This window comes from Cyprinodon tularosa, unplaced genomic scaffold, assembly GCF_016077235.1.
Source record: "Cyprinodon tularosa strain WSP-4 unplaced genomic scaffold, ASM1607723v1 ctg567, whole genome shotgun sequence".
NCBI classification, from domain to species: Eukaryota; Metazoa; Chordata; class Actinopteri; order Cyprinodontiformes; family Cyprinodontidae; genus Cyprinodon; species Cyprinodon tularosa.
In genome coordinates, this window is record NW_024039304.1 from 251,740 (window position 1) to 272,197 (window position 20,458).

The following is a 20,458-nucleotide window of genomic DNA, read 5'->3' on the forward strand; positions in this document are numbered from 1 at the left end:
CATCATCAGGCAGACAATTTCACTAAATAAAAAAAACTACTTATAAAACTGCTTAGGGGCTTCATTTCACACAGACAATTAAGAACACTGCTGCTGAAAGTACAGGCATATTGTATTTTGGCAGCCTTCATCCACTTGTTTTATGCCTTACATAAACCTTTCTAAGGTTTTAATTGGAAATGCTCCGAATTTACTTCAACACCACAATTAAGAAAAAATTGAGGGCAAAAATACATCTATACCATTTTACTTAAATTAAACTCATTACAGCAGATTTGATTGCATGATCACAAACTTGAAACATCTCAGACGGATTAACAGGATTTAGAACATAGAGCGTTTATGGGATAGAAGGCGGGGCACTTCTATCTATTGCAAATACTGTACGAATAAAAATGGAAATGATAAGAAGGACAATAGAGTTTATAAAATGTTTTTGTACCAATTAGCAGCTGAAATTTAGAATCTAAACTCCGAGCCGAATTCAATCATTAGTCCAGTACATAAAGTACAGATTACATTAAGATGCATTTTTGATGTGACTGAAACGTTTCATGTGGAACAAGCAGCTTTTTAAAATAGATAAAAAGTGCATGAAATAAAATCAGCAACAAGTAACAACTGTTCTGTCCTGTTTTCAGATCATCCTGTTTTTTTTTTTGTTTTTTTTTAATCCTCTACATTTACAGCAGAATATGTATGATTCAGCATAGTGTAAACATCCACTTAAGTTGAAGTAATCCTTGCCTATTTTGCATACAAAAATGGAAAAGCGAATTACTGACGAACTGTAAGCAAAATTACATGCGATACATCATTTTAAGGCCATAACCTTCTAGTTCCTGAAAATATAAATGAAAATAGTGTGACTAAAACACAGCCTAAGCTACATCAGTTCAAACATGACTCAATGTTGTTTTTTCTATTCTCGAAAATAATAGGACTTTTTTGAAAAGCAGTAATAATGACATGCTTGAGAATAGGCACGTCTCATTGTATTACATTTGTTCTAAATCCTGTCAACCAAAAATGGAGAAAATTTCAGACCTCTAGCTGCAACACTTCCAGGGCTGTGGAGCTTTGAACTTTTGGTGTCACCAGCATCTCCAAACCTCTCCAAATGTGCCAGATTGTGCCATATGCTTTTACTCAACTATTTGACCCATGGAATAACACTGAAGCCTTTTTATGGTCACAAAACATTTATGAAGCAAGTATTTTTACACTTTTTTCCCGAATCAGTGTATATAACAAAATATAACATCTATAAACCTAAAATAACATAAAAATCTATTAAAAAAATTGTGAAACTGCTGCTTTTCGAGCTAAAATAAATCCCAGTGCCTTTTCTGAGCTGTATTTCATTTAATTTTTCAGCCTTAGGCATTGTAATAAAACAAAATCACCATCCAAACTTCAAAAATATCGGCGCGTTGTTAGTAATGTGCTTCGATCTGTGCGCACTGATCCAATCTTAGCAGTGTAATATGCAACCTAGCCATGTCTACCCTTGTTTGAAACCTTATTTCATTTGCTACAAAGCCAAACAGCCCATGTGGTCTTAACCAATAACAGCATGACTCTATGAGGTGTAATCTCGCTCTACTCTGTGTGTCATTGGCTGAAAGGCAAGGAGCACTTGTGGGACTTCTTCGGCTGTCCCTGACTCAAATAGCGTCATACAAAGATGCGGACAGTTTTGTCTTGCAGGTAAGAAAACGATGTAAGGAAACATACCAAACATCGCAGTCAAAGGTTTGAGGAAGCATTAGCTACCAGCTAACTTTTCTGATATTTAAAAAACGGATGTTGTGTGGCGATTTTCTCATCATAGAATATTTTTATTATGAATATTCTGGATTACTTTTAATCTGTGGACCCTTATGGACGAATGGTGTACAAATAATTGAAGACTGGGTTTATAAAACGGCTTCTAGATGCCTTCAAAGGTATGTTGTTGTGGCTGCTTTGTAATGTTTACATTTTGACATGCTGCTGTATCTGTGTTAGTTGTGCTTTGGTGCTCGCTGTGTGAAACTTGGTGGTAGAAATCCTTGGAAAGCTTAGATTCTCCACAATTCAAACATGTCTATATTGGTAAAAATGTTACTGTTGTAATTTTCACGCGTTCTGAGTTATTAGGTATAAACGGTTTGAAAACGGTCGCTCGAGATCGGGTGGGTTTTGAGGGTAGATATGCTTTGGTTACTCAAGTATAACTCCAGTTCAAAATTTTGTGGTTTCAAAATAAATTTATGAGACTGCAAATCGCATCACTGACATCCCACAGTTGTTTGCTGTTCAGCAATCTGAAAGACTGCTTTTAGATTTAACAGGAAAAAAATTAATTTGGCTTTTAGAAAGGATGAAGAGTTTGAAGTCTAAATACTAAAGGATCGACAGCGAGCATTGTAATAAAGGCACCTGTGGTTTAAAACTAGACTTAACAGGTGAAGTAGCAGACTGCCAGCTAGATTTCTCAGGATAAATAAATAAATCAAATAATATTTTCTTGCTATTGTGTCACTGTGGGAAAAACAAAAAGAACTGAAAAATGGGTTAAATATTTTGCACATTAAGCTCTAATAAAAACTACTACTAAATTTATCAGCTTTTTTGAAATTCTGAAATCCACAATTTTTAGTACATGTTTTTTTGTCTATCATTTTAGAAGTACATTTTACTCCTTAGTTTCAGATATAAAGAACTATAAAATCTGAAACCACTTTCTTTGTATTATTAGTGTCAAAATACATTTTCAACACTTTCTCTAGTTCCATGCTTTCCCTTTTAACTGTTGTGTAATAACCTTTTTTTTCTCCTCTTTCATCAATTTCAATACATAATAAATGAGTTAATGGAAAATATAAGCTTACTGAGAAATTTGGATCAGCCATCTAATTGCACATTAAACCCTGCACAAATCTTTATTCATGGCCATCCTCTTGCTTGCATGCATGTACAACTTCTCAATTAGAGAAGCGCTTAATTAATTCTGTTGGTTAAAGAAAAAACTAATCATTATTTAGATGTTTTTTTTTTTTCCTACAACCAAACCTAATTTGTATTTCCATCACTGTGCTGAACTTTCTCCGACATTGGGGAGAGGGGGGGGTTTAATTCATTCTAAGAAAATTTTATGATTACTTTTATTGGAAATGTGAAATCGAGCTTACAAATCATAATAATACATAAAGACTGAAATATGACCATATGATCATCGATGGAACATACAAGATTTTTGCTGCTGAATTACATTGATCTTAGAAATAGGTTATCAGAAGTTTTGCTTGGTTCACACACTGCCTGAATTAAATAGAAAAGGCTGTCATATACAATTAAAGAGCGGCCAAGTTGGAGAAATTAATCTCTGCTTAAAAGTACGTGGATAAAAAAAAAAAAAGATTTATTTCTGCTCTGATCAGATTAGGGAGGTGAAAAAGAAAGTCAGCTTCAAAATCTTTTAGTTTGATTCCTTTTTATACAAACTGGTGTTTAGGTTTAGTTCCAGTTATTTCATTTTAAAAATCTGTGTATTAATACTGTGTTTTGCAAACCTTTGAATAAATGTACTAAATTTAAAAGATGGATTTAATTGTCGTTTTTTTTTTTTTTTCTGTGACAGTTTCTTGAGGATATTTACACATTTTACCAGGGATGCTAATCATGTTCCCCAACAATTAATGGACAATTTCAAAGAAAACTTTCTTTCCTTCCAGCCTCATATTCCTCACTACCTCGGATGATCCTATTTGACCATACAGCAAAACAACATTCCTGCAACCTTGTTTTTCTTTGGCCCCAATCTTCAAGTTGTGTGTTTATTTTTGTGTATTTGTGTGCTGCTAACTCACCCCAGCTTGTCTGTCAGGTTCCACAGCACATTGGCTGTTGGCATTAGTGGTGAACCATCGTATAAAACCACTGAGGCCCCCACTGCCAGAGCAGACACCAGCCAGTTCCACATCATCCACCCGGTCTAAAAGAACACACATAGACAGAGATCCAACAACGGTGATAAGTTATCTGAAACAAACACTCCTTTTGTCATCATCATGGATAAAGCAGACGGTAGCAAAATGGACGGCTCCCGCAGACAGCGATTCACATGATTGCGTTTCTCATTTGGCAGCATGCTGCGGTAGGGTTTTGGCACTGTTCACCGTTGGTACTAATAATGCAAATATTGATTCCACTCCGTGAAAAGCATCTACTGGACTAAAACAGCAGCTTTAACAATACCAAGTGGTATATGAACTTTTGTTCAGACAGCTGATTACTTTGTTGAAAGAAGATCAATTGTCAACTGCAGCCAGAACCTCATATTTGCAGAGATTTGTGACGAGCAGCTGAACAGAATCGTTTCTTTAAAGCCTAAATATGCAGCATTTTAAATGAATAACTGGATTACATCACTTTTAATAGTAAAATAAAATGTTCAATTTAAAAAGTTAAAAGGAAGTGATATGTTTCTTTCACTATTAGTTGACCTGTTTGCCACATGTATATAAACATTTCTGCACATCAAATATTATTCCTTTTATTTGAACAAGCACCTTTCATTTTAAAGCTGCTGGTAATGATTTTCTGATGCTGCAGAGTCAGCTTCATATCGTCCGTCAGCAATGTACCTTTTTAATCAGGTTTCCTTGTGCAAAAAGAGGGGAAATAAAGAGGATTGATGTAGAAGGTAGAGTTTTAACAAGACATGGAGGTGAGCATAGTTGGGTTCTGAGTTTGATGAAAACCGGGTCAGATTTGTTCTCAGGGATTACGACTTGATTTTAAATGATCATAATAAAGCACTGTGTTATTACGTAGAAAAGCTTGTCAGCGTAATGAGTTTCATTTTATTGTTGGAATTTCTGCTGATGCAGGAAGAAAAACGTTATTTTCATAATTTCTAATAAACTACAGGTTTGGAAAAAAAAAAAAACTGGTTCAGCCAATGATGTAACTGTGCAAAAAAGCATGGCATAATTTATCTGCTGAAATTAAACCATGTTAAAAAAATTGTTTGTTTAAAAGTTTATTTAAAGCTGCAGTTTTAGTCATTAAATTCAATGGAAATCGTACATCTCTTTGATCATATTTTCTCCCTTGATATAAAAACCAGACTTTTTACATGTTCCATTTTAAACTTCCAGACTATTCAACACCGTTTCCTTGTTAACCACAAGCATCTTAATAGCAGTTCAGTCATCATCAGTCACCCCAGTCGGCCTCGGCAGATGGCCGCTCACACTGAGTCTGGTTCTGCTGGAGGTTTCTTCCTGTTAGAAGGGAGTTTTTCCTCTCCACTGTCGCTACAAGCACGATTAGTGTGAGGGATTGCATCAGAGTCAATGAGTCAATGCAATCAACTGGCTTTCCTTAGATAGAAAACTTTGAATCAATTTGACTGTGTGATCTGGTGAACTGTAAAGTGCCTTGAGATGACATGTGTTGTGAATTGCCGCTATATAAATAAACTGAATTGAATTATTCCTAATGACAGCTTCCATACTTTACAAAACAACTTGATACATTTTTTTTGCTCTTTTCGCACCACTTAAATCTTTTACTTCAAATAAAGACTTAAGATTATTGAACAATTGTGAATTTATTATAAGTTAGATTCTTTTATTCTGCTGGTATGATTTCTAAAAAAAAAAATCTGCTTTAGTGATTTTTTTTAGCGATCACTCACAATTTTCCAAAGTGTACAAATTTTACAGTATTTAAACAATACATAATAATTTGTTTTATATCATGGTTTATTTATTTTGAATATGCTTTAATCTAGAAGTTTGTAAGTAAATATTCAGCAACAAGTATTTTAACTCGCATATGTTCATAAGAGTAAGCATTTTAACCAATTCCAGTTTAAAATGTCACAGGTCCATTTCAACAAGATTTTAAAGCTTTCTTCATTCCAAACAGGGTTTAAATAGCTTTGCATTCAACGTTGAATTAATGCATGTAGTTACTACACCAAAAGCAGAACACTGAATGGTAAAATGTTAAAAGTGAGATGCTATCTGGCAGAGATAATGTAATGAAATATAACTTTTGTAAATATCATGACTATGTAAATGCAGTATTTATGCTGACCCATAGAAGATGGAGAGAAAGTCTAAAACAGACAAAACTTTTTGAACTTTCCCAGACCTGGAAAATATTACAAGCTAATTCCAAATTCTTTGACTTCTTCACACTTTAAGAACTCGCGGAGGCAAAGCTGACAATCACAGAAAAACGGATTGAACCATCAGCGTGTTTTCGTTTAACGCTCTCAGAGCCGGAGTTACCCTCAAAAACTAATTGACCCAGCTGTCGGACATTCTTCTATGAAAGTAGTCCAGTAAAACTGCTAGTGCTATCACGATACTATTATTGTGGTCCTCTGCCCATGAGCAATTCCACAGCTGTCTCCCTTGTCTTCGTCCTCATCGTCCCTTTATTTGAAGCAACAACATCCGCTTAGATCCCATTCACTGTTGAACAGATATCTGTCAGATTCTCCCGACATGATTCAGCTGTATGAAACAAATCGTGCAGTCTTGCATCTTCCATCACACGGTGTGACAGAAATATTTCATATCAAGACAGCACACTGGAGAAGATCCAGTACAATATTTTATTGAAGAGCAAACCAGGCGTTAGTTTTACGTTTTATCTCAGTTTGTAGGAGTGTTTGGATATTTAATGGTGTGTTTTCTGTTCCCTTTCTGTTGAAAACTGCAGTGAAGTTCCTTGTATATGAGAGAAAGAGATGAATGCACATTTGCTTTCAGAGCAGTGTGTCATCAATGACAGCTCACATCAGGATTCAAAGGCATGTACAGCATGAAAATAGGGTCATAAACCAGAGGAAATAACTTTCAGTCAATATCCAGTTATTTATGCTCATACTGTTTCTGTCTGTTTTATTCATTCAGCTGTTTCTATCTCATTGTTTTTGTGCTGATTTTTGTAGAGAATTTTAAACAAGCACGGTTAATTAACAATATCTGTGAGCGAAGTATTAAGCTGATGATATATATATATATATACACTATATTGCCAAAAGTATTTGCTCACCTGCCTTGACTCACATATGAGCTTAAGTGACATCCCGTTCCTAATCCATAGGGTTCAATATGACGTCGGTCCACCCTTTGCAGCTAGAACAGCTTCAACTCTTCTGGGAAGGCTGTCCACAAGGTTTAGGAGTGTGTTTATGGGAATTTTTGACCATTCTTCCAGAAGCGCATTTGTGAGGTCGCACACTGATGTTGGACGAGAAGGCCTGGCTCTCAGTCTCCGCTCTAATTCATCCCAAAGGTGTTCTATCGGGTTGAGGTCAGGACTCTGTGCAGGCCAGTCAAGTTCATCCACACCAGACTCTGTCATCCATGTCTTTATGGACCTTGCTTTGTGCACTGGTGCACAGTCATGTTGGAAGAGGAAGGGGCCAGCTCCAAACTGTTCCCACAAAGTTGGGAGCATGGAATTGTCCAAAATGTCTTGGGATGCTGAAGCATTCAGAGTTCCTTTCACTGGAACTAAGGGGCCAAGCCCAGCTCCTGAAAAACAACCCCACACCATAATCCCCCCTCCAACAAACTTTACACTTGGCACAATGCAGTCAGACAAGTACCGTTCTCCTGGCAACCGCCAAACCCAGACCCGTCCATCAGATTGCCAGATGGAGAAGCGCGATTCGTCACTCCAGAGAACGCGTCTCCACTGCTCTAGAGTCCAGTGGCGGCGTGCTTTACACCACCGCATCCGACGCTTTGCATTGCACTTGGTGATGTATGGCTTGGATGCAGCTGCTCGACCATGGAAACCCATTCCATGAAGCTCTCTGCGCACTGTTCTTGAGCTAATCTGAAGGCCACATGAAGTTTGGAGGTCTGTAGTGATTGACTCTGCAGAAAGTTGGCGACCTCTTCGCACTATGCGCGTCAGCATCCGCTGACCCCGCTCCGTCAGTTTACGTGGCCTACCACTTCGTGGCTGAGTTGCTGTCGTTCCCAAACACTTCCATTTTCTTATAATACAGCTGACAGTTGACTGTGGAATATTTAGGAGCGAGGAAATTTCACGACTGGATTTGTTGCACAGGTGGCATCCTATCACAGTTCCACGCTGGAATTCACTGAGCTCCTGAGAGCGACCCATTCTTTCACAAATGTTTGTAAAAACAGTCTGCATGCCTAGGTGCTTGAATTTATACACCTGTGGCCATGGAAGTGATTGGAACACCTGATTCCAATAATTTGGATGGGTGAGCAAATACTTTTGGCAATATAGTGTATATATATATATATATATATATATATATATATTTTTATTTTTTTTTATTTTTTTACCCATTTAAAAATAAGCTAAGAATTTAGCAACAACAACAAAACTTGGCCAACTCACTTATTTATCCTAGACAAATACATCAGTGCCTCCAAGTCTGCATTTTAGTTAATGTTGTGGCTCTTTTTACTATTAAATCAAACCAAAGGCAAATATTTTGCAGATAAAAGATAAATATTTGTCTAGTGCTTTATTTTTGTCCACTTTTAGAATATTTAATTTTATATTTATTGTTTTTTTAAGCTACAAATCAGAGAAAATTGCACCCTATCATTTTTTTTTAAATGTGCTCCAAAAAGCTGGTGAACCGAAATAAGTTATTCTTGAATTGTGATCAAGGGCCACTCAAAAACAAAGCTTTAATGATAAATCAGTTCTACATGTTTATTTTTTTAGACACAGCTGGATGTTTTCAGTCAAAATAAGGGGTAGATAAGGTCTTCCAGTGGAATTTGATGGCTCTCTACAGCATATCAAATCATCTGAACAACAGAGAAAAGAAATGTTTGCACATCATACCACAAAATCAATAGAAGAAGCTTTGCTCAACAACTAAATTTGATAAAGGAAACAAAAAAGCTCCAATTAGCAACAATTCTGGCAATAGAGTTTCTAGTTGTAGTTTTTTTTTTCCAGGCTTCATGTGAACACCTCTTTAAAAAAAAAAAAAAAAAAAAAAAAAAAAAAACGAAATGTGGAAATTACTGTGTGCTCTACCAGCATGAATCCTACTTCTGATCTGTTGCAGTGAAATGAAAAGGAAATGTGTTGAGATTGTGTAATAACATCAGCTTTTTATGGGCCACAAACTTTTAAAACCTTCAGAAAGAAACCGAAACAGAAAATTTGGTGCAACAAGCCTCAGAATAAATGTCTCCCAAGTTAAAATTTTGGGGGCTTCAAACACATTAATGGTAATGAAAAAAGAAGAGAACAATAACTCACGGTGGTGTAGTAAATGATGACATCGTTGGAGGTCATGTTGCCATGGAGAACGTGTTCCTTCAAGTGCTGGATGAGAGTGCCCTAAAGAGACGAGGAAGTGAGCGACTTCATTAGAGTGTATCGGCTTTTTTATGACCTTGATTTCCTGTTACCAGTTTATTTATAAGGCACTTTTGAACAATAAAGCTTGTTGCAGCAGCAAAGAGGAAACGATGCAGAAACACAGATCAGACTTAATGGCTTTACAAACACAAGTCTAAGATTAATATAAAGTAAGAGCATTGAAGGAATTTGCACTTTTTCACATAATGGCATCTTTAACAATACAGCTGATCTTATTTATGGTGAAGGTGGTTTTTTCAGTGTAATATTGTTATTTTCATGAAATTATGATCATTAATTTGGAAAGAAATAAGCAATGAAAGAATAAATTAAGTTCAATTGAATAAAACAGCTAAATATAGTTTTAACAATACCATCCGCCATTACTGGAACAAATTGCAAAGACGTGTAGATGAGCTTCTCTCAATAGCCAGAACAGAAACAGTGGGTCCTCTCCAGCCGTTTTGTCCATTTCACTTTAAATCAAACAATTGTGGTGAAACTTGTGACCGATTACATTTTTTTCTTAAGGTATACTGTTAGTCCAAACAGCACATCCTCTTTTCAAACCACAAAAATCCGTGCTCATAACCCCAGCCGACAGTCAATGCTTGTTAAACAAACCAAACTATTTTTGGAAAGGTTGGGGTCTGCAGCTCTTCACAGTTGGTAAGGTCATTATAGCTTGTGCAGAGTGAACTGTAGTAAGCATTTGTGTTCAGGTCTGCGCTCCCCTCGTTCTTTTTAAACAGGTGCTTCACCTGCATGTGTGTGAATACAATTTTGCACAGAAACTTAGTTGAGGCTCAGCTGCCACTCCCACCATAAGTTCTGTGCCATTTTGTCACTGGCAGGATGTTAACAGAGCTGTAACAAAGCAGAAGGCAGAACACTACTGCGGCTAATTGGCTGATGCACCTAGGACTGCCATTGTCACAATACGACATGTATTCCGGCAGTGCATTACGGCCCAATTATCGGCCGGATGCAAAGAGGGAGGAAGCACAAAGGAAAGAGATGGGAGAAGGGGACAAAGAGAGAGAGGAAAAATAGGAGGGAGAGAAGGTAAAATGTGTAGGTGGTAAAGGAGAAAAAAAAAACATCTCAAATTGAGGCAGTTTAGATTGAAAAACTCCAGCAAATGTTGAAAAATTGAGAATAAAATGATTTTTTTAACACTAAAATGTTTGAGTTGGAGTATTCAGAAGAAAATGTGGAAAGTGTTATTTTTCTACATATTAATTTTCTTCTAAACCACATTTATCTGACATGCCACCTCTAAGACTGAAATTTTAAATTCAAAAGGAACAAAAACCGCTGCTCCGATCATGGAGGTCTGCTGCCATCTTGTGGTGATGTAAGATACGACAGAAAAATGTTTCTGACTATAGCTGTTGTGTTGATACAAGGAGATATCATTGATTAAATATCGAGAAACTTAAAAGCTTATCTTGTGTAAATTTCTTCAAGAAACAGAAAGCTCTGTCTTAAAGACACAGATCCATTCTAGTATCATAAATACTAAAAGTCTTATGTTTAAACAAGTAACGCAGCCAATCAGTATGTGTTGTGCGTTCCGAGTTTTTCTCATTGTTAAAGCCTAATGCCAGATATCTCATATTTTCCTTAAGGGACTTTAAAGCATGTAACATCTTAATCTGTGTTGACACGTCTTGTGTAACCTATCTTAAAAAAAATAAAATTCAATAAGGTTAACAAAATAATTTATGCTTTGGTGGTTAAAAAAGTAGTATGAAGTGGTCTTAACATGTGTCCCCTTACAGATCTCTTTATTCCTTCTTCTGTTTTGTGTCACATGTATCAGATAAACCTAATTATCATGTCAGAAAAAACAGTCTGAGTGAATAAAAAAAACCTTTTAATTAAAATAAAATGGTGTTATCAAGCTTCCAAGCCAATTAGGCCCTATAGTAAAAAGTATGAAAACCTGAATGGTAATGGTTTTATATCAAGCTGAATGAATTTGGGTCCTCTCTTCTTCGCAGAATTACTTTTATTCATCAAATACTGAAGATTCCAGATCTGTGCCGAGACATTCAGTCCCTAAAATATGTTTTTTTTTTTCTCTCTTTTTTTTGAAAATGAAACAGATCTTTGTCCCACTGGATAGTTAACCTGAGCAAAAATGGGATTCTGGGAAGTTATTATCAGGAAGTATTTCTCCTATCTGTGTTAGAAAATTTAATTTAGCACCACAAGCTTGTGTTAAAAAAAAGTAAGCACATCACTGGAGTGGTGGAAGCTAGCCATAACTAAAAGGCTAGTCTGATGTACATCATCTTTTTTACCAGTTATTAAAAGGGAGATCTTTATAATTATGGGACTTTTTTTTAAATATTTAATGTCATTTTATCCGTCTTAAACCATCCCTGTGATTCTACCCAGTTAAATTTAATCGGGTCTGTATCAATTAGCCAGATCAGAGGCCCCTCACTAGTTCCCTCATGAGGAATCACAAAAAGCCCTGTCCTGCACTTTCCAGATTCCACACTTTAAAAATGATCCTTTAGGACCAACTGTTGATGATTTTTACCGTGACATGCTTTTTATTATCTAATGAGGCAGGATTTATCAAACCTGTATGTTAGCTTCAATGATTTATGTACTTTTCTAAAAAACTCAAAGTGCTCACATCTTCTAGCTACATCTAAGGCTGGACAATAATTCAATATCCATACATACTATAACATAATTTAATTCAATAAAAAGTGATGTAACATTTTGGATATTTCAATACACATTATAACCTGATATTACAGCATGTCTCAGTGACTGACGTTCTTGGTTTGTACAGTTTTTTTTAAACCTTACATCGGAGCAGCTTTATAAGTGTGCAGGCACTTGTTATTTCATTGTTGCCAATTGAAATGAAGAACTATACTGTGATATAAATGTATCATCTAGCTCTGAGTACAGGTAATGGAATCATTACAGAGAGAAACTTCAAACAAATTAACTTTAGATTCTAAAATTTAGGCCTTGAAAATCACTGATGGGATTTAGATGCAACTAAAAAAAACAAAAGCAGAGGAAATCTCTAAATGAACCATTTACTGAAGAGACACAGCTGTGAAGTAGCAATTTTAACAAACTTTTCTAAGTCCTTTTTTTTTTTTTTGTTGTTTGTTTTTGCTGTCAGGAGGCTTGTTGTCACCTGACCATAGGTAACGAAAATGAGGCACCATGCAAAGCCTTTTGCTAATTTCCCATCTCCAAGGGAGGTCGCTTGTCACTTGCATTAAAATTGGCTCAGGCGCTCAGTCTTTTGCATCACTGAATGCTGGTTTGTTTGCAAGATTAAGTCCGACCTTTAAAAAAAATAAATAAATAAACTCTACTGCAATTACAAGCAGCAGTAGATCAGTCGATGCATCGACGTGACAACAGTGAGTCGCTTCAGGGTCAGCGCTCGGCCATATTTGGTCAAGTTAAGGTAAGCAAACAAAGGGTTAATTAGAAAATTGGATCTGATGCTTGTAGATAAGAGCTGCTGGGATTTCACTCAAAACATGAGAATCTGCTGGTTATAAAACAAACTTCATTAAGTTAGTGAAACTGACAGATACAGCAACTGTAAAAGAGAAAACATTCAATTTTTTCAGGATTTCTGCAGCCATTATTAACATCATTGCATAAAGATAGAAAATCATGTTCAAACAAGTGAAATAAAATAAAAACAAATAAAAAATAAATAAAAAAAAGAGCCTTCAGGGGTTTCAACTGATACTCCGATGGCACATAAGGGTTTTCCCCCAGGAGAGCTCAGTCGCAGATGTGAATACAAGCTGCTTAATTCAGTCTGCGGAACAGCTGGGTCTAACTCTTCTAAAATATTCAAAATTATGAACTCCAAAGCACAACAGTTAGGCGGCACAAAAAGCAAATAATCGCACAGCATGAGACACCGACAGGTCAGGCACTGGAAAAGAAATGTTTTTTTCTTACCCCGGCTGAATGGACCATGCATTTAGGAGCTCCTGTCGTTCCCGACGAGTACATGATGAACAGAGGATGGTTGAACGGAAGCTGCTCAAACTCCAGCTGAGGGAACTGGTCTCCTTCGCCTCTTCCAGATGCCAAAAAGTCATCAAGAAACTCGCTGCATATAAAGAATAAAACATATTATATCAGAGATGAAAATTATACCAAACATATTGATTTACATGTGTTTTGTGACATTTGAAACTTAAACAACAAAACCCTATTAGCACAAACCTGTTGGGAATTTTGGAGAGGTTGGTCTCTTCCTTGGACAAAACGTAGGGAATCACGACTACTTTATTCAGGTCGGGTAAACCTGGAGGGAGGGGAAGAAACAGATTGTTTCTATTATCCATGTGCATTCATCTAGAAGCCAAAAAAATCTGACAGGATTAACAGAATGTAACTGATAATTGTTCCTCTTTCATATATTTTTAAAATCTTACTGTTGGAAGAACTCAATTACATAAATTAGCTATTCAGATCTGTTGGCAGTGTTTTGAATGCCAACAAAAAAAGAGAAATTCTAGTAGGTTTAACTCAAACTTAAAAAAATAAAAATTAGATCACATTAAAACTTATTTAACAACCCAACCTTTAACAACGTTTATCAGTTTTTCCATGTGGTCGTGCGTTTTCCCGTTGTAAACCACAGCAGCTACTGAGAAGATCAGTTTGGGCTGAATTTGAGAAAATCTGTCTAGAACACCCTGGAAGGAAGAAAAGAAAAAAAACTTTAATTAAGACCAGTCTGTGGGTAAAGACAAGTAATGCACTAAAATCCTTCAGGAAACAGGATGACACATTGGGCTGACAGATCACCTTAATGGTACATGGGCTCGTTTCATAAAACACCCTCCTAAAGTAAACCAAGAAAAACTGCATCATGAATCATGATCTCGCTACAACGGCTTGTTTACTGACTTTCTGGGTATTGTGATGAATCACAGTCTAGTTCAACTTTAAACAGAATAAATATGCAGAAAATGAAAACAAAATATATGTTTGACCAACGTTTTTAAGCCATACTATCGATATCAACACGGTAAACCAAAATCCCAGCTAAGGGCATGAAAGCAGCAGTTCTCATTAGGCTACTAGGATGCAATTCTCTACAGAGCCCCTCTGATGACATGGTCAAAAAAAATGTTTAATTGTGGCCACGAAGTAGTATTTCGAAGTACTACTTCGTGGCCACAATTAAAATTTTTTTTAGACCATGTCATCAGAGGGGCTCCGTAATTCTCAGATCATCCAGAGGGGGCAGTAACAACCTGATACAGAGAGTAGAAACTTCTTGACAGCAAAGTCTTAACATAAGAAGCTTTTGGGTAAAGTTTTTAAAAAAATGCAGACATCTTCTCAGTACCAAGAATTACTTTTGTGAAAAGAAAGAATAACAATATTTAAAAAATAATAAAACTAACTACTAAATTCCTCCAGCACTAATTATAGGACGGTATACCCAAAAGACTATTTTAACCTGATTTAGCACATTTTTGATTAAAATACATTAGAGATCAAAAGTCATAGTTTAGAAACAGACTCCAAGATATAGTTACTTACATTAACCCCAAAGTCGACCGATGTGGAGCTCCAAATGGCCCCGATGCTGGCTGCCGCCAACATGGCTTCTACTGCATGGATGCCATTGGGCAGGTAACCTGAGGGGCGAAAAAGAAGAAGAACAAAACTTAAAGACGTAAAAGAATTCCTTGCATCCAACATATTTTTAGTAGTGAATAAACAAAGGGGTGACGAATAAGTGTGATCCATCAATATTAATAAGATCAATATATAGAACATGTAAATACTCATTTTAATGACAAAAAGTAAATAAAATTAGTTATAATTAAAGAAGTATATCTGAAGAAAAAAAAAAGACCCTTTAATCAAGATCATACTGGAATATTTCTCATGCGTCAGTAACTGCAGAATATTGTCTTAGGATTACCAGAAACTACTGTAGAAATTAACCTATTTGTTAAATTTTGAACTTAAAGATGGTAAAAATGTAGTTTTTAATGGAGTATTGACTTGGAAAATGTTGCAGTAGCCTAAACTTCCTCTAAAAACAGAAGTTGTTCTGCAACGCCCTCATGCATCTCGATAATCCAGGTAGAAAGAGAATAAAAACTTTTGGATGGGCTCTTAATTGATGTAATGCTTCATCTCTAATAAACTTCTTCAGGCTGATGAGCTGCAGGTAAACTCAGCCGTATAAAGTGGTGAAAGGTGAAAAGGAGGAACCCAAACCCAGAACCAGATCAGTGGTCATTCCGAACGTTGCGGGAGTCTCATGGAAAGTCAAGCGTTTATTTTCCAAACATGACTCTCAAATAGTTGTTCAACCCCAAAAAAAACTTTACAGCCAAGAGTAGAGCCGCTTCTCTCCCCCATCAGGAGGAGTCAGCTGGGGAATCTGGAACATCTGTTTCAGATGCCCCCCTGGACGCCTCCCATGGAAGCTGTTCATGGCCTGTCCCACCAGGAGGAGGCGTTCAGGGGAAGACCCAGGACAAGCTGGAGAAATGATTTTTCTCGGCCGGCCCTGGAAGCAGTCAGGCTTCCTCTAAACCAGCTGGAGTAGCAGTCTAGGGAAAGGAAGGTCTGAGCGTCTCAGCAGAGACGGCGGCCCCACAACGCCGTTCCAGAGAACCCGCACGAGTATTAATGATCACTGATGATCAGAGAGCAGAAATATGGACGTTATGTGCAATAGCTTTCTTTCCTTTAGCCATTCCACACATATATACTCTAGATAAACACATCTTGTAATTAGTTGCATGTTTCATTTTGTTTTGTTTTTACCTTCTTGAAAAAAAAAGACTAAAATGATTTCCATCTTAAAAGGTATACTTTCACTTCATTAAAAAGGTTGATTGCCTCATATTATTACCTTTTGCAGTAAAAATATGGAAACACTGTCAACAAAGGTTGGAAATCTTTGTACCTTTCACTGTGAGATTATTTTTATTTACTCTGTAGCATCAGCAGCTCAAGACTTGTAGACAAACACAAGAAAAAATAAGAGGTAAAACAGATTAAAATATTACAACAAGTGGCTTCAAGGATGAGTACAGAGAAAATATGTCAAATTCATGTAATTTGTAATAATAGGGTTTATACAGGAATGAATAACTCTAATTTAATGCTTTTTAATGCTCTTAGAAATACTTTTAATGCAACCAACAGGTATCCATCAACAGGCTGCAGCCATGCCCCGAATTCCTCGTTTTCCAACCACTTTTCTTGAAATTGGCATTCTTCCCCATTCTCTAGCTTTTTCTCCGACTCAAGCTTCTTTTCCGAACATACATCTTTGCAATTAACCGGAAGCAGTTCCACGTAAATATATCATGATTTAATATGTCTGACGAAATTGTTTTTTTTAAATGCAACAATAAACACATTTAATGAATTTTAATGCCAATTAAGGCCTTAATAAAAAAAAAAACTATGTAATACCTTTAATGATTTTTAATGACCCGCAGAAACTCTGAATAAATTAAGTCAGAATCTCGATTAGAGAAAAAAAGAGATCGGTTTAGTTTTTTTATTTCAAACATATTTTAAAATAAAACTCAATAGCTTGTTCCTTTGATTAAAAAAGAGAAATAATGACCAGAGGAAATATTCAAATCGTTTCCTTGTTTATACAAGCAATAAGTTAACCGACAGCTGCCTAATGGAAAACAAAGACGACACTCAATCAAACATTCTTGCCATAATAAAAACCTGTGCAATTAAAGTTTATCTTTATCTCCCTACAGTTGGACCAAGTCTCTCCTAAATACTCTCCAACATTACATGTTTATCCAGGCTTTCACATTCTGATCTGCTTGAGGTTTTATTTCAGTGAATCCAAACCTTATCGCCTAATAAATGAGATTACTCATGCTCAACATGGAAGCTCTCACGCTACCTTTACACAGAGGGCTGTCTCACTGATAACAGACCTCTAATCTGATCAACTAAGAGTACAACACAGCCAGTAGTTCCAACCAAGTGATCCGAACGGTCAAAGGCAAACAGCAAATGAACGGCGACTTGTGATGAATCATGACTTATCAGCGCCGTCTGGTTGCTGCTGTAACCAGGAAGCTCATTACGGTAGGGATGACACGTTGGGCTGACGGATCACCGCCCTGCAACACCGGCTCCTGTCATATATTACCAGCATACAATAGACCAGGAAAAATTGCATCATGAATCATGATCTCGCTACAACAACTTATTTGATGGCTTCGTGGCTTTTTGTGATGAATCACCGTTTTGCTATGCTGCACGGGCGAGGCTTAATGGTTTAGCCACGCACACTTATTTAAAACATAAACACTTTAGATAACTATTAATATCTGTATTTATAGATGTAATATTATGGTGAGGGGGTTCTTAAAACAAACAAATATTTAATGTAGGGATGAAATCTGATCCAAACATAAAGTAAGGAAACTAAACTCTGTATGAATGAAAAATGCTCGCGGTCGGACGTGTTCTGTTGTAAAGCAAAGCTGATTTCATCAGCTAAGTGCTTATACAGCTTTTAGACTGCGGACATTGACAAAACATTTTAGATGCAATCTGAGGACAAGGACATCTCTGCGTCCAACATGCATTAAAGGGAGGACAATTATTGAGATGGAGGAAAACAAAGCATAAGCCAGGGTTTCTTTTCCTTTTTGGTCTGTTTTTTTTTTTCAGACCCTCTTTTCACACAAAGCTTCCCGTTTTATCTAATGAAATCTTTAGTGCTTTAGCTCTTGAATTCCCTTCGATGTCCATCTTAAAACTAAGCATAAAGTAAGAAGCTTTCATCCACTAAGCCGAACAAATGATTTGATAATAGCAGCTTGTTTTCAGCAGATTTTAAAGGACTACAACATCCACCATCACCTAAGAAGGCACATGAGTCAGCTAACTTCAGTAGAAAGGCATTTTTAAACCAGTATTACTAAAGCTCCAAACAAAACTCCTAAGACATGCTGCTGGTGTGTTTATTATCGGCTCCACCAAGGTTTGAAAACAGCTTTTGGAAAAAATATCTTGTTTTAGCTCTCTGCACAAGCTTGCAAAACGGTTCTTTGGGAACTCTGTGCGCATTAATTAGCAACATTACGAAAACCAGAGGGCAAAACATTAATAATAATGAAATTATTATTAATGTTTGGCCATTCATCCATGTTTTGTAATTGATAACTGGATATTCCTGGTTGACAGAGGTGCAATTATTTAACGTATACTCATGTCTGTAAAGTATATATATATAAAAAAAGAACTTTTTAAAATATTTTATTACTAGAGAAAAATGAGCACAAAAGAAAATGTGCAGACAGAAATAACTTTTACACATTTAAACATTTTAAAATTTGATGCAAAAAACCCCAAATCAATTGAAACTGCTGTTAATGGCCGGTTAGACAGGTTAAAGCACTAACTCTAACCCTATCCATCTCCAACATATGAAGGATCTCTGCAGACTCTTACATCTTACATCTCTTACATTATTACAAGTTGTGTAAAGTGTATTATTAGTGCAGACTTGTTAAACACTTCTTTAAATGGCTTATTTGTGAATCCATGAATAACTCTGTAATAATAAAACAGATTTCAGGAAAAAATTTTAGTCGGCTGGAGAACTGCATGCGAGAAATCAAGCTGAACTTCAGCTTTATGTAAAAGTTTGTACCACAGTGAGAGCAGACGCACCAGGGACTCACTATTAGGACTGAAAACCCCTGAAATGTAGCAAACTTTTTGCAACTGAAAGCTTCGACATCCATTTTAATCCTGAGGCATGCTGAAGTGTTCGACGTCCCTTTTATAAATGATTGGATCGGTATGAATATAAAACAACATGAGGTGCTGAGGAAAAATATGCAGCCTCAGCCGCCCCTCCTTATACAAATATCAACTTTGAATAAATAAACGGTGACATTCATGGAGAGCTGAAACTTGCGCCAAAAAACCTTCCCTCATTACCAGGGAATACACACAACCAACTCCTGCTGCAGCGTGCTGCAGAGAGAAAGGATATGAGAAGAGGTCAGAGTTGGTATAGAGGTATATCTAATTTAATTAGTAAAAGAAAACTAAAGAGTGATTGCAAGTTTGAATTTAACCCCCTGCTAATTGAATACTTTCCAAATCAATATTTTGCTGCAATTTCATCACGTCTTTGAAGGTATTTCTCCACCAGCTTTGCGCATCTAGGCATTAAAATGTCCAAATCTGTTGAGGGTTTTCTTTTGTACTAAAGCTCCGCCCCTCATTCCATCAACGCAGAAAAGCTTTATAATATGAATCTATGACGCAAAGCATGGAGAGGATGTACCCTTCTGTCTGCTGTGCAGAATATGTCTTCCACATGTTGCTGGGGTTCCTGTTCCACTAAAACTTACCTACAACCCTGTCTCCAGTCCGAATACCCATCTTCCTCATGGCTGCAGCAAACAACGCCACATCACGCCTCAGTTCCCCGAATGTCACCTTCCTGATCTCCTCGTTCCCTTCTCCTGGTGCACAGAGACACAAGGCAGAATCAGTACGGGAAACAGAACAGTGCACACATTTTTATTACAAATTTAATTGGAGTTTGTGAATAATTTACTGTTGAATATTGCTCCCCCGTAGGTCACATCTAAACTAACATCGACACGTGAAAACATGACAAACAAACTGCAGGCGACTGTTTAAGTTGTAAGAACATCAGAGCAGACAGTAGTCTGAGTGACACCTCCCTGACTTTCACAGAGGCTCCACAGCTTTCTGATCAATGGCTACTTCTACAATTACATTACAGTTCCCCAGGGATGCTGGCCTTAGGCAAGACACTCTCCAGAGAGCACACACACAAACAGACGCCAATAAAGGGCCTATCTATTAGTATATGACATTGACTAGCAGAGAAGGGAGCAGCAGATAATTCAATTACCAAGTGACGTCAGACACTCCCCACCCCATGACCCAAGTCTTCCTCTACACTCTCAATCTTTTTCCTGCTCATACGAGCAGCGTTCAGGAGTCCACTGGAAAAACGATCTAGAAATAAGCAAATTAAGTGTATTTACCCTTA

At 36.8% G+C, this 20,458-nt stretch overlaps 1 protein-coding gene across 1 annotated transcript in view; it reads right to left on the bottom strand.

Moving 5' to 3' along the window:
- The window catches only part of aacs (acetoacetyl-CoA synthetase), a 55,076-nt gene that overhangs the window by 27,111 nt on the left and 7,507 nt on the right, over nucleotides 1-20,458 (bottom strand). Inside the window, exons 4-10 of the mRNA XM_038305833.1 lie at nucleotides 19,785-19,898; nucleotides 14,950-15,047; nucleotides 13,979-14,093; nucleotides 13,618-13,699; nucleotides 13,348-13,501; nucleotides 9,280-9,360; nucleotides 3,855-3,979 (exon numbers count right to left, since the gene is read on the bottom strand). Coding sequence (XP_038161761.1) covers nucleotides 3,855-3,979; nucleotides 9,280-9,360; nucleotides 13,348-13,501; nucleotides 13,618-13,699; nucleotides 13,979-14,093; nucleotides 14,950-15,047; nucleotides 19,785-19,898 — 769 coding nt within the window. The remainder of the gene's footprint in view (nucleotides 1-3,854; nucleotides 3,980-9,279; nucleotides 9,361-13,347; nucleotides 13,502-13,617; nucleotides 13,700-13,978; nucleotides 14,094-14,949; nucleotides 15,048-19,784; nucleotides 19,899-20,458) is intronic.